General features: G+C 46.9%; 1 protein-coding gene across 1 annotated transcript in view; it reads right to left on the bottom strand.

Annotated features, from left to right (window-relative positions):
* Positions 1-1,215: 1,215 nt before the first annotated feature.
* nphp1 (nephronophthisis 1) overlaps positions 1,216-14,025 on the bottom strand; it is a 31,290-nt gene continuing 18,480 nt past the window's right edge. Inside the window, exons 11-20 of the mRNA XM_029669140.2 lie at positions 11,840-11,968; positions 11,572-11,646; positions 11,327-11,437; positions 11,061-11,143; positions 10,520-10,596; positions 10,278-10,374; positions 10,068-10,180; positions 2,280-2,353; positions 2,065-2,109; positions 1,216-1,811 (exon numbers count right to left, since the gene is read on the bottom strand). Of these exons, the coding sequence (XP_029525000.1) occupies positions 1,566-1,811; positions 2,065-2,109; positions 2,280-2,353; positions 10,068-10,180; positions 10,278-10,374; positions 10,520-10,596; positions 11,061-11,143; positions 11,327-11,437; positions 11,572-11,646; positions 11,840-11,968 (1,050 nt within the window). The 3' untranslated portion in view covers positions 1,216-1,565. The remainder of the gene's footprint in view (positions 1,812-2,064; positions 2,110-2,279; positions 2,354-10,067; positions 10,181-10,277; positions 10,375-10,519; positions 10,597-11,060; positions 11,144-11,326; positions 11,438-11,571; positions 11,647-11,839; positions 11,969-14,025) is intronic.

The raw sequence follows: 14,025 nt of genomic DNA, 5'->3' as shown, positions 1-14,025 counted from the left end.
CCACTCCTCAGTAAAAGGCGTGATTGCCCACTTGGAGTTTGCCAAAAGGCACCTAAAAACTCTCAGACCATGAGAAACAAGATTCTCTGGTCTGATGAAACCAAGATTGAACTCTTTGGCCTGAATGCCAAGAGTCACGTCTGGAGTAAACATGGCAGCATCCCTACTGTGAAGCATGGTGGTGGCAGCATCATGCTGTCGAGATGCTTTTCAGCAGCAGGGGATGGGAGACAAGTCAAGATTGAGGGAGAGATGAATGGAACAATGTACAGAGAGATCCTTGATGAAAACCTGCTCCAGAGCACTCAGGACCTCCGACTGGGGTGAAGGTTCATCTTCCAACAGGACAATCCTAAGCACACAGCCAAAACTACGCATGAGTGGCTTCGGGACAAGTCTCTGAATGTCCTGGAGTGGCCCAGCCAAAGCCCAGTCATGAACCCGATCTAACATCTCTGGAGAGATGTGAAAATATCTGTGCAGTGACGCTCCCCATCCAACTTGACAGAGCTTGAGAGGAGCTGCAAAGAATGGGAGAAACTCCCCAAATACAGGTGTGCTAAGCTTGTAGCGTCAAACCCAAGAAGACTTGAGGCTGTAATCACTGCCACTGTCCTTCACCTGTTTTGCAAGTTACTTTCACATGTCCTACATCCAAGAGGACATTGGGGAGAAAGGCAGTGTTTTTCCTTTAGCGTTGTACACCATTGTGACTAAGAGGGAGAGGTTTGCATCTCGCTTGTTGTTGTCGTAATTACCTCTTACTCAGCTAGGCAAGGCAAAGGGTTAGACTGTGGGCCTAAATTTCCCAAGGAAAGAAAAACATCCACACCTTATAATCACACCCACACATAAAAAATCTGTTCATAATGCCTTATGTGAAATATCTTGCATCAGGTATCACCACACATTCCAGAGCAACTGCACAATGGGAAATGTTTGAACTTTTCTTGGAACTATTTGCCTAACCATATCAATGTGAGTGAATATCACAGCCTGTCGTGCATAATCTCATATCACTTCTATTACCAGGCTCTGACACCAGGTCCATACAGTACATTATAGTTTCATAAGAGTGAAGGTGTGGTGTGTGTGTGTGTGTAAACGCCATTACTTATTCGTGGATGTTTGCAATAATGCACTCTACACAAAGCCCTGGTACTTTCTGGGACTGTATTTTAAACATCTGAGTAAAAAATAAAGGATGATGACCAATGTCATCTATTATAGTTTATTATAAATATAGAAAAATACAAAACTAAATAGTGACATATAACTAAGCAATAATGCCAGAGGGGATGTGGTATATGGCCAATATGATGTTCTTAAGCAAGGAGCAACGTGGAGAGCCTGTATAAAGCCCTTAGCCGTGGTATATTGGCCATACACCACAACCCACCGAGGTGCCTTATTGCTATTATAAACTGGTTACCAACAGTTCTGTCATACCCATGGTAACCGCTCTGATATACCACTGCTGTCAGCCAATCAGCATTCAGGGCTCGAACCACCCAGTTTATAATTTTGAATAAATAACTCTGGAAACAGACGGATTAATGCAGTTGCTATTGGGCCATGCAGAGGAGGTCATAGGTGAGCTGTGAGATGTCAAAGGCTTGGTGGCGAGGGGGGCTGTCCGGGGTGTGTGTGTGGAATGGTTCTAGGGAACTGTTGAAGATGACTCGTGCCCGCTGGTTCTCCACCATCTCATCAGCCCAGCGAGGAGGGGGCAGGTCAGCCGAGTAGAGGAGAGGATAGATGTTGTCCATGTATACCCTCACAAACTTCCTCTTCAGCAGAGGTAGGTCCCTCTGAAAAACCCACACACACACACGTAAATCCACCATCACACAAAACACACACCCACAGAACAAGCCAGTTCAGCAGTGCCACAAAAAATAGCTTCACAATTCCTCAACCACCAGAAAAATACATAAGGGCCGGTTTCGTGCACACTAAAAAGCACTTTAAAATGGAGAATCTCAATCAAAAATACTTCCGTCCAGGATTAGGCTACATCTGTGTCTGAATGTTCAGAAAGTTCTGCTCTAAGGATTTGCTTACCTTTTCAGATCTCTTCATATTGCTCTCAGCCTCCAACCAAGACTTCTGAACAGAAAAACAATTCAGTCAGGGGGATGATGCAACATTATAGTAAATACACTGTAGCCAATAAGTCTGTAAAAGAGCCCACTGATTCCTGAAAATAGGGTCTGAATTGCATTGGGTTATCAGGGGGTGGTGAGATGAGCTAGCCTCGATCCGGCAACGGAATTTACCCTCAGGGCATCCAGCAGGTCCGATTGGTCCATGATCTCTGGGAAGGTGGCCAGCAGAGGACTACAGATCAGATCTGTTGGGGAGTGACATCGGCCCGAGATAATTCCTCATTAGTGACAAACGGCTACTGCAACACATACTGTACTACCGTAGGAAAAGCAGTCTGGTCTTCTCTGTATCTGATCATCAGCACAGGTGAAACAGGGGCAACACCAATCTGACAAGATTACCTTCCTGGGCCCGGTTCCCCAAAAGCATCTTAAGGCTAAATTCATTGTTAGAACCTTCATAGGAGCATTGTTAAATCTCTGATCTGTTTCCCAAAACCATCGTTACTAAAGTTGAACTTAAACGCTTGTCATTTACCAACTGCCTCAGACCACTATACACACTGCTCTCAAGTGGCGCAGAAGTCTAACTGCACGACATCGCAGTGCTAGAGGCGTCACTACAGACCCTGGTTTGATCCCGGACTGTATCACAACCGGCCGTGATCGGGAGTCCCATAGGGTAGCGCACAATTGGCCCAGCGTCCTCCGGATGGTTTTTTAGGGGATGGTTTTGCAGGAGTAGGCCGTCCTTGTAAATAAGAATTTGTTCTTAACTGACTTGCCTAGTTAAATAAAGGTTAATTCAAATGTAATTCAAAATACACAAAATATCTGAGTTAAACATACACTGAATGTATAAAACATTAGGAACACTTTCCTAATATTGAGTTGCACCCCCTTTAGCCCACAGAACAGCCTCAAGTCTTCGGGCATGTACTCTACAAGGTGTCGAAATCATTCAATGGGGATGCTGGCCTATGTTGACTTCAATGCTTCCCACAGTTGTGTCAAGTTAGCTGGATACCCTTTGGGAGGTGACCATTCTTGAAACACACGGGAAACTGTTGAATGTGAAAACCCAGCCACGTTACAGTTCTTGACACACTCAAACCGGTTCGCCTGGCGCCTACCATACCCCGTTCAAAGGCACATCAATCTTTTGTCTTGCCCATTCACCCTCTGAATTATACACATACACAATCCATGTCTCAATTGTCTCAAGGCTTAGAAATCCTTCTTTAACCAGTCTCCTCCCATTCATCTACACTGATTGGCTCCACCCAGTACCCTTCCTTGAACCTAGTCACTGTCACTAGCCGGCTACCACCCGGTTACTCATCCCTGCACCTTCGAGGCTGCTGCCCTCCTGTGTACATAGACGTGGAATCACTGGTCACTTTAATAATGTTTCCATACTGTTTTACTCTTTTCATATGTATGTACTGTATTCTAGTCAATGCACAATTGGCCCAGCGTCGTCCGGATTTGGTCGTCAGTGTAAATAAGAATTTGTTCTTAAAAATATATATTTTTATAATAATTGCCAAATATTGTACAATTCAGGTGTGGAAAGCTCTTAAGAGAATTACCCACAAAGACTCATGCGCCGAATAGAACCGGTGTAGACTTTACACCGGTTCTATTCGGCAACAATGCAGAGTTAAAAAGTAAGACAAATATTTGCTGAATAAAAAAAACATAGTAACACAATAAAAACAATAAGGCTATATACAAGGAGTACCGGTACAGAGTCAATGTGCAGGGGTACGAGGTAATTGAGGGAATTCAGTGTATTCGGAAAGCATTCAGACCCCTTGACTTATTCCACATTGTTATGATTTTTTTATAATTATGAACATGGCATATTGGATGACTGTCATTCAGAATCCATTCACCCAGCTCAATGTAACATCAATAGAATAGATTTAGGCTACTACATGATACTTACATTTTCCCTCCACCCATCATGAGGTTGCCAATGAATGAAAGTTCATTGAACTTGGTAGCCAATGAATGAAAGTTTACACCGGTTCATAGTAGCTAATGAATGAAAGTTTACAAAGTAGGTGCACATTAGTCCAACAGTTACAAACGAGAGTTTATATTGGACAAATTCAGGTATGTTTATCCCCGTTTTGTTCACTTCCGTTTAAGAAACGTTTTCAACAGAATTGGCGTAATGAATACACTCCTGATTACATGCAAACACAGTTAACTTTCATAGCAGCCACATACAAACAGCTTGTTGTATATATAATTCCTTCTTGCATCTATCTACGTGTTCTCCTCCTCTCACCTTTTCCATTCGCTTGTGGACTTCAGTGTACAACACATCAGCTGTCTGTGACCAGGCAAAAAAACATTTCCAAGCCAAACCTTCATATCATAACCGCTACACACAGCCTACATCGGTGTCAGGTCATAGTCAACATAGCTACTAGAACTAACGTAGGAGTCCTAGTAAACAGAAGTACTAGGACTCCTCTGGTAATTTGGCCTATCCACAAGTACAGGGGGTACTTGAGAAGACGCATGAGATCATAGGCTTACTGGTAAAATGCACATGAGGGGGTACTTCAGGAGTACTCTGGGCAGAGCAAAATTCGGTTGATGGTACAAAAACCAAAAAGGTTGGGAACCACTGCAGTATTGTACAGTCAGCAGCAAGCACTTTAGCAGTTATACCGGTGGGTCCCGGTGGCAATAAATTAATAAAACAAAATCTTACCTTACTTGGAAGAGTTCCAGTGTTGGATAGCCAGCTATCTAATATAGCATCCCTCTCTGTTTGAGCCGGGTGTTTGGGTTTGGCCAAACTAGCTTGCAGCATTCGATGCTAGCTAAGTAAATGAAAAAAATATATACCGTGAAATATAGCTAGCTCTCTCTCTCGCTCTCTCTCTTGACAGTAGGGAGCAATGTACTGGGCCTTACGCACTACCCTCTGTAGCGTCTTGCGTTTGAATGCAGAGCAGTTGCTATACGAAGCGGTGATGCAGCCAGTCAAGATGCTCTCAATGGTGCAACTGTAGAACCTTTTGAGGCCCTGAGGGTTCATGCCAAACCTTTTCAGCCTATTAAGGGGGAAGAGGCATTTTCATGCACTTTTCACAATTTATGTTTTTGGACCATGATAGGGCCTTAGTGATGTGGACACCAAGGAACTTGAATCTTCCAACCCGCTTCACTACATCTCTGTCGATGTGAATGGGGGCGTGTTCAGCCCTCAGTTTCCTATAGTCCACGACAAGCTCCTTAGTCTTGCTCACGTTGAGGGAGAGGTTGTTGTCCTCGCACCACACTGCCAGGTCTCTGACCTCCTCCCTATAGGCTGTCTCATCATTGTTGGTGATCAGGCATACTACCATCATGTCGTTGGCAAACTTAATGATGGTGTTGGAATCGTGCTTGGCCACACAGCCACACAGAGACTGAGCACGCACCCCTGAAGGGGCCCCGTGTTGAGGGTCAGCGTGGCGGAGGTGTTGTTGCCTACACTCACCACCTGGGGTTTGCCTGTCAGGAAGTCCAAGATCCAGCTGCAGAAGGAAGTGTTCAGTCCCAGGGTCCTTAGCTAAGTGAAGAGCTTGGAGGGCACTATGGTGTGGATAGAAGAGGAGTAGTGGGAGAGAGAGAGTGAAGATTGTGACGGCACATGACCATCTGGGTAGGGGCTGAGTGGCTAGGGTTGGAGGAGAGGGAGACAGAAAAGGAAACAAAGTAGTGATCAGAGACCTGGAGGGGGGTTGCAGTGAGATTAGTAGGCGTGCAGCCTCTAGTAAAGACGAGGTCAAGTGTGTTGCCTGCCTTGTGAGTTGGAGGGGATTGGGAAAGGGTGAGGTCAAAAGAGGCAAGGAGGGGAAAGAAAGTTGGAAAGAAATTAAATGAAGGCAGACGTCAGAAGGTTGAAGTCACCAAGCACAAAGAGCGGTGAACCATTGTCAGGAAATGAGTTCATCAAGGTGTAAAGCTCATTGAGGAACTCTTGAAGAGCACCTGGTGGGTGATAGATGACAACAATGTTAAGCTTGAGTGGACGAGTGACAGTGACAGCATGGAATTCAAATGAGGACAGGTGAGTGAGGGAGGGGACAAAAATCTCCAATTAGGAGAAATGAGTAGCCCTGTGCCAACACCACATTTACATTTAAAGTCATTTAGCAGACGCTCTTATCCAGAGCGACTTACAAATTGGTGCGTTCACCTTAAGACATCCAGTGGAACAGCCACTTTACAATAGTGCATCTAAATCTTTTAAGGGGGTGAGAAGGATTACTATCCTATCCTAGGTATTCCTGAAAGAGGTGGGGTTTCAGGTGTCTCCGGAAGGTGGTGATTGACTCCGCTGTCCTGGCGTCGTGAGGGAGTTTGTTCCACCATTGGGGGGCCAGAGCAGCGAACAGTTTTGACTGGGCTGCGCGGGAACTGTACTTCCTCAGTGGTAGGGAGGCGAGCAGGCCAGAGGTGGATGAACGCAGTGCCCTTGTTTGGGTGTAGGGCCTGATCAGAGCCTGGAGGTACTGAGGTGCCGTTCCCCTCACAGCTCCGTAGGCAAGCACCATGGTCTTGTAGCGGATGCGAGCTTCAACTGGAAGCCAGTGGAGAGAGCGGAGGAGCGGGGTGACGTGAGAGAACTTGGGAAGGTTGAACACCAGATGGGCTGCGGCGTTCTGGATGAGTTGTAGGGGTTTAATGGCACAGGCAGGGAGCCCAGCCAACAGCGAGTTGCAGTAATCCAGACGGGAGATGACAAGTGCCTGGATTAGGACCTGCGCTGCTTCCTGTGTGAGGCAGGGTCGTACTCTGCGGATGTTGTAGAGCATGAACCTACAAGAACGGGCCACCGCCTTGATGTTAGTTGAGAACGACAGGGTGTTGTCCAGGATCACGCCAAGGTTCTTAGCGCTCTGGGAGGAGGACACAATGGAGTTGTCAACCGTGATGGCGAGATCATGGAACGGGCAGTCCTTCCCGGGAGGAAGAGCAGCTCCGTCTTGCCGAGGTTCAGCTTGAGGTGGTGATCCGTCATCCACACTGATATGTCTGCCAGACATGCAGAGATGCGATTCGCCACCTGGTCATCAGAAGGGGGAAAGGAGAAGATTAATTGTGTATCGTCTGCATAGCAATGATAGGAGAGACCATGTGAGGTTATGACAGAGCCAAGTGACTTGGTGTATAGCGAGAATAGGAGAGGGCCTAGAACAGAGCCCTGGGGGACGCCAGTGGTGAGAGCGCGTGGTGAGGAGACAGATTCTCGCCACGCCACCTGGTAGGAGCGACCTGTCAGGTAGGACGCAATCCAAGCGTGGGCCGCGCCGGAGATGCCCAACTCGGAGAGGGTGGAGAGGAGGATCTGATGGTTCACAGTATCGAAGGCAGCCGATAGGTCTAGATAGAAGGATGAGAGCAGAGGAGAGAGAGTTAGCTTTAGCAGTGCGGAGGGCCTCCGTGATACAGAGAAGAGCAGTCTCAGTTGAATGACTAGTCTTGAAACCTGACTGATTTGGATCAAAAAGGTCATTCTGAGAGAGATAGCGGGAGAGCTGGCCAAGGACGGCACGTTCAAGAGTTTTGGAGAGAAAAGAAAGAAGGGATACTGGTCTGTAGTTGTTGACATCGGAGGGATCGAGTGTAGGTTTTTTCAGAAGGGGTGCAACTCTCACTCTCTTGAAGACAGAAGGGACGTAGCCAGCGGTCAGGGATGAGTTGATGAGCGAGGTGAGGTAAGGGAGAAGGTCTCCGGAAATGGTCTGGAGAAGAGAGGAGGGAATAGGGTCAAGCGGGCAGGTTGTTGGGCGGCCGGCCGTCACAAGACGCGAGATTTCATCTGGAGAGAGAGGGGAGAAAGAGGTCAGAGCACAGGGTAGGGCAGTGTGAGCAGAACCAGCGGTGTCGTTTGACTTAGCAAACGAGGATCGGATGTCGTCGACCTTCTTTTCAAAATGGTTGACGAAGTTATCTGCAGAGAGGAAGGAGGGGGGGAGGAGGATTCAGGAGGGAGGAGAAGGTGGCAAAGAGCTTCCTAGGGTTAGAGGCAGATGCTTGGAATTTAGAGTGGTAGAAAGTGGCTTTAGCAGCAGAGACAGAAGAGGAAAATGTAGAGAGGAGGGAGTGAAAGGATGCCAGGTCCGCAGGAGGCGAGTTTTCCTCCATTTCCGCTCGGCTGCCCGGAGCCCTGTTCTGTGAGCTCGCAATGAGTCGTCGAGCCACGGAGCAGGAGGGGAGGACCGAGCCGGCCTGGAGGATAGGGGACATAGAGAATCAAGGGATGCAGAAAGGGAGGAGAGGAGGGTTGAGGAGGCAGAATCAGGAGATAGGTTGGAGAAGGTTTGAGCAGAGGGAAGAGATGATAGGATGGAAGAGGAGAGAGTAGCGGGGAGAGAGAGCGAAGATTGGGACGGCACGATACCATCCGAGTAGGGGCAGTGTGGGAAGTGTTGGATGAGAGCAAGAGGGAAAAGGATACAAGGTAGTGGTCGGAGACTTGGAGGGAGTTGCAGTGAGGTTAGTGGAAGAACAGCATCTAGTAAAGATGAGGTCGAGCGTATTGCCTGCCTTGTGAGTAGGGGGGAAGGTGAGAGGGTGAGGTCAAAAGAGGAGAGGAGTGGAAAGAAGGAGGCAGAGAGGAATGAGTCAAAGGTAGACGTGGGGAGGTTAAAGTCGCCCAGAACTGTGAGAGGTGAGCCATCCTCAGGAAAGGAGCTTATCAAGGCATCAAGCTCATTGATGAACTCTCCGAGGGAACCTGGAGGGCGATAAATGATAAGGATGTTAAGCTTGAAAGGGCTGGTAACTGTGACAGCATGGAATTCAAAGGAGGCGATAGACAGATGGGTAAGGGGAGAAAGAGAGAATGACCACTTGGGAGAGATGAGGATCCCGTTGCCACCACCCCGCTGACCAGAAGCTCTCGGGGTGTGCGAGAACACGTGGGCGGACGAAGAGAGAGCAGTAGGAGTAGCAGTGTTATCTGTGGTGATCCATGTTTCCGTCAGTGCCAAGAAGTCGAGGGACTGGAGGGAGGCATAGGCTGCGATGAACTCTGCCTTGTTGGCCGCAGATCGGCAGTTCCAGAGGCTACCGGAGACCTGGAACTCCACGTGGCTCATGCGCGCTGGGACCACCAGATTAGAGTGGCCGCGGCCACGCGGTGTGGAGCGTTTGTATGGTCTGTGCAGAGAGGAGAGAACAGGGATAGACAGACACATAGTTGACAGGCTACAGAAGAGGCTACGCTAATGCAAAGGAGATTGGAATGACAAATGGACTACACGTCTCGAATGTTCAGAAAGTTAAGCTTACGTAGCAGGAATCTTATTGACTAAAATAATTCAAATGATACAGTACTGCTGAAGTAGGCTAGCTGGCAGTGGCTGCGTTGTTGTTGTTCTATCTCTCTATAGTGCTGTTTCTTGTATTATGGTCTCTTGTTTCTTTAGAGGTTTCACTTTGTTGTCCTTTTCTTTTCCTTTTTCTTCTGTCCTTATTTTGTCTTCCTTTCTTCTGTTAACTAGATATTTTTTGTTGTGATACCACAACAACCAGATGCTCTCGGGCTATGAGAGAACACATAGTCAGATGAAGAGCTGATCTCTAGGTGCTGATCCATCATCAGTATGAATGGAGAAAGCTGATCTGAGAGTAGCGCTGCCTTTCTTTCGATCCTATCAGTATCAACACGTGCTCCAACATTCTCTCTGCGTGCTGTTTTGGAAAATATGTGACATCTCCGGCCATTATAGGAACGACACATCGTTAAAAAACACTCGTAAGCCTAAGTTAATTCGCTATTGGGAAACCGGACTCTGTTCTACGTGGAAGACTCAATCATGTACACTAAGTATTTGACCTGATCAATGGTGGTGATGCTGTATCCAACATTTCATATACAGTCCACCCATTATCCCTATCCATGGGTATGTGGGAGTGTGTGTGCGTGCGTGCATGTGTTACCTGCATTCTGCATGGTTGCCCTGTCCATAAGCAGAATATCTGCCAGTAGTTGTCTGTGCAGAACCAGCAGGTGTATACTGGAGAGACTGCCCACTAGAGTGTCTGGAAGAGCACTGACAAAGCAGGGAGAGGAGTTAGCTAGCTACAGGAACATCAAAACTACTATGTGACAAGAGGTGCTGTAGCTTCGATTCCAAAATCCACACTCACCTCAGCTGTGACCTTGTACGAACGTTTGGCGATTTCAGTTTGAGGAAGAGTTTAGGGAGTTTCCTGGACAACATCATCTGCTGGAACATGCCTGTTCCTGTGGCCAGAAAGAGATCACAGGGACGATGAGAACCTCAGAAACTCCAATTCTCAACATAACATTAGTAATAATGACCTCTTTCAATTCAATAGAAATGTATTTATTAACATGTAATTAACATGCACTTTTTGCATGCTCATACCTCCTCTTGTTAAAGATGGATCTACCTCTACGTCCTTTTCATACGGTGTGCCTCCATGCACAAGCAATTCATAGGTCCTACAGACAGATACAGACAAATACAGACAGACAGACACAGCCATGAGATTCACTCCCAGATTATGAAATCTCTTCTGACATACTGTATGTGTTGATGACGACACTGGGCTGCGAGTCATTTTTGGCTTCAGAACAGGTCTGTTAGGGAGAAATGAGACGGAACGACATCGGCCCAAGAGAATTCCTCATCAGTGACAAACAGCTACTGCAACACATACTGTACTGTACTACTGTGGGAAAAGCAGTCTGGTTCTCCTCTGTATCTGATCACCAGAACAGGTGAAACAGGGGCAACACCAATCTGACTAGATGAGCTTCGTGTTCTACGACACCCTCATGTACATTACAGTACGTAACCCGATCAATGAAATCAGATTTTGATATCTCTTGGGGCATCTGTGTTGATGGCGACATCGAGCTGCGAGTCTTTGTGGCGCTGGGCCAGCAAAGGAGCAGTACAGTACCTGTGTGGGACAGGTGCTCCGTTGGTGTCAAAGAGCTTCAGGAAGGCCCAGCCACAGCTCAGGTCTCCTCTCTCACCTGTAGACTGGAGAGCAAGAGCTCAATATAAATAAATGCAAATAAGAATCATTTGAAGTACACAGTTGGAGAAATAACAGCTACACCCTAGGGCATGGCTAGAGGGGTTAGTCTACAGACATGGCTAGTGTATTGAGAGACAACGTAGACTTGAGTAGTCTTTCTCAGGAATGGTATAAGAAAAGCTTACATTTCGGATGTATGTGACTCCAAGTTCAAATAATATTCCCAGCTCAGGAGCGTCCGAGTTGCACCTCAGAAAACAGTCCCCGTCCAAAAGGCTGGGTAGATTCCCAGTCATCTGCGAAACCAAACCAAACAAGCATTTAAACTAAACTTTTAGCTTTACAGAAATACATTCAGACTATACAGCATGGTATGCTCTGCTCCATTTCAATAGCTTGAGTGTTCAGTGATGTTTAAATGATGTAGTACCCGGGGAGAAAAGGACCAGGTCTTGACGTTGTTTGCATTGCAAGTGGCTCGGATGGTGTGGATGTTACTAAGAACCTAAAAAGAGTAGACAGTCAACAATGAAATTATCGACCCTCACTCACAACATTCACAACAGCCTCACTGACATTATATTTAAAGAGCTAGATATGTTGAAAGGAACAAATGTTGGGCAAGTGAAGAGTGTAGAAAGACACAATCCAGTCAAAAAGGCATCATGGGTGAGCACGACAGGGTAGAGGTATCCCACCTGAGTACCGTCGAAAGCACAGAGGCGGATGTGCCGACTGAGGACTTGAACTCCGACCCCTGGGGTGGGGATACTCTTGCAGCTCCACAGAGTCAGAGTGAGGGACGTCCTCGCTGTCCTCTGACGAACCTATGAGGACGAGAGGGTTCCTTCTTACTTCTAATACATGCACAATAGTCATGCCTACACCATCCTAATGAAGATAAAGCCTTGACTCACAATGGTTGAGTCAAACGAAACAGCACACACTACTAACAATTGTCACCAACACACACACAATAACTGACATGAGGGCTGTTACAGTGACATTACCGCCACACCGGCGGTCACGCATCATGATCGCAGTCAAATTCCATGTGACCGTTTAGTTGCGTACCTAGGCTTCTCCAAGCTCTGATGCTGCTGATGGTCGTTAGTAGTGATGGATTCTATTAAAATGTAACATGTTTCAAGTTATACTGTAGTTAGTTTGTATCCTGTTTAGTGAATGATTACTGTGAGTATTAATGGAGTTTAGGCCATGAAACTGTGTGTATGCAAATGTATGAAAAGTTGAACAAATCAGATAAGAGGAAATTGCCTAGGATCAGAGAGCAGGGTCAGGCCCAGGATGAAGATGGACGGGGTGTGATTCTGACATCTGGCTAAACAAAGAGAGGAGCATGGACATTCCACAGGGATTTTGATTTGGTTTGATAAGGTTTGTATCACAACTAAAGTGGCCAAATAACTTCTTAAAATGAAGGACAATCCGCTTCACAACCAGTGTAGAGCCTAACTGACATACATAGGCAACGCGTTTCAAGTTTGGTTCAAGTTACGATCACTTTTGAGATTAGTGTTTTCCCGCTAATTGATTGAATTTTGGAAAACCTGTGCTTATAGCCGAATGCCGTGTGTGCATTGCTGTGCTTGCATTGCTGTCCTCAATGTTCTGATCTGTTGCATCAGCCTCATTGCTTCTAAAATTGATGCACGTGGTTGTATTAATTTGGGATCTATCACATCCCACAACTGTCTCATAGTACAGTACCTGTTACGCCTGCTCCTACTCTTCCCTTCTGGTGCACGAGGGCGCCAGGCTCCTCTGCATAATGCACTCCTGCCATCATCTATTACGCACACCTGCCATCCCTCGCCACGCGCTTCAGCGATATTGACTCACCTGGACTCACTCATCAGGAGGGCCTGTTGTCCGGACCTCTGACAGTCTCTATGGGGGTGCCACAGGGATCAATTCTCGGGCCGACTGTTTTCTCTGTATATATCAGCGATGTCGCTCTTGCTGCGGGTGATTCCCTGATACACCTCTATGCAGACGACACCATTCTGTATACATCTGGCCCTTCTTTGGACACTGTGTTAACTAACCTCCAAAAGAGCTTCAATGCCATACAACACTCCTTCCGTGGCCTCCAACTGCTCTTAAACACTAGCAAAACCAAAATGCATGCTTTTCAACCGTTCGCTGCCCGCACCCGCCCGCCCGACTAGCATCACTACTCTGGACGGTTCCGAACTAGAATACGTGGACAACTACAAATACCTAGGTGTCTGGCTAGACTGTAAACTCTCCTTCCAAAACATCTCCAATCCAAAATCAAATCTAAAATTGGCTTTCTATTTCACAACAAAGCCTCCTTCACTCACGCTGCCAAACTTACCCTAGTAAAACTGACTATCCTTGATTTCGGTGATGTCATCTACAAAATAGCTTCCAATACTCTACTCAACAAATTGGATGCAGTCTATCACAGTGACATCCATTTTGTTACCAAAGCGCCTTATACCACCCACCACTGCGACCTGTATGCTCTAGTCGGCTAGTCCTCGCTATATATTCGTCGCCAGACCCACTGGCTCCAGGTCATCTACAAGTCTATGCTAGGTAAAGCTCCTCCTTATCTCAGCTCACTGGTCACGATAACAACACCCACCCGTAGCACACGCTCCAGCAGGTATATCTCACTGGTCATCCCCAAAGCCAACACCTCCTTTGGCAGCCTTTCCTTCCAGTTCTCTGCTGCCAGTGACTGGAACGAATTGCAAAACTCGCTGAAGCTGGAGACTTACATTTCCCTCACTAACTTTAAACATCAGCTACCTGAGCAGCTAACCGATCGCTGCAGCTGTACATAGTCCATCTGTAAATAGCCCACCCAATCTACCTACCTCATCCCCATATT

Source organism: Oncorhynchus nerka, linkage group LG10 (assembly GCF_034236695.1).
Source record: "Oncorhynchus nerka isolate Pitt River linkage group LG10, Oner_Uvic_2.0, whole genome shotgun sequence".
Classification (NCBI taxonomy): domain Eukaryota; kingdom Metazoa; phylum Chordata; class Actinopteri; order Salmoniformes; family Salmonidae; genus Oncorhynchus; species Oncorhynchus nerka.
Note: the sequence above shows the minus strand (reverse complement) of the source record. Positions and strands in the feature narration are given on the sequence as shown.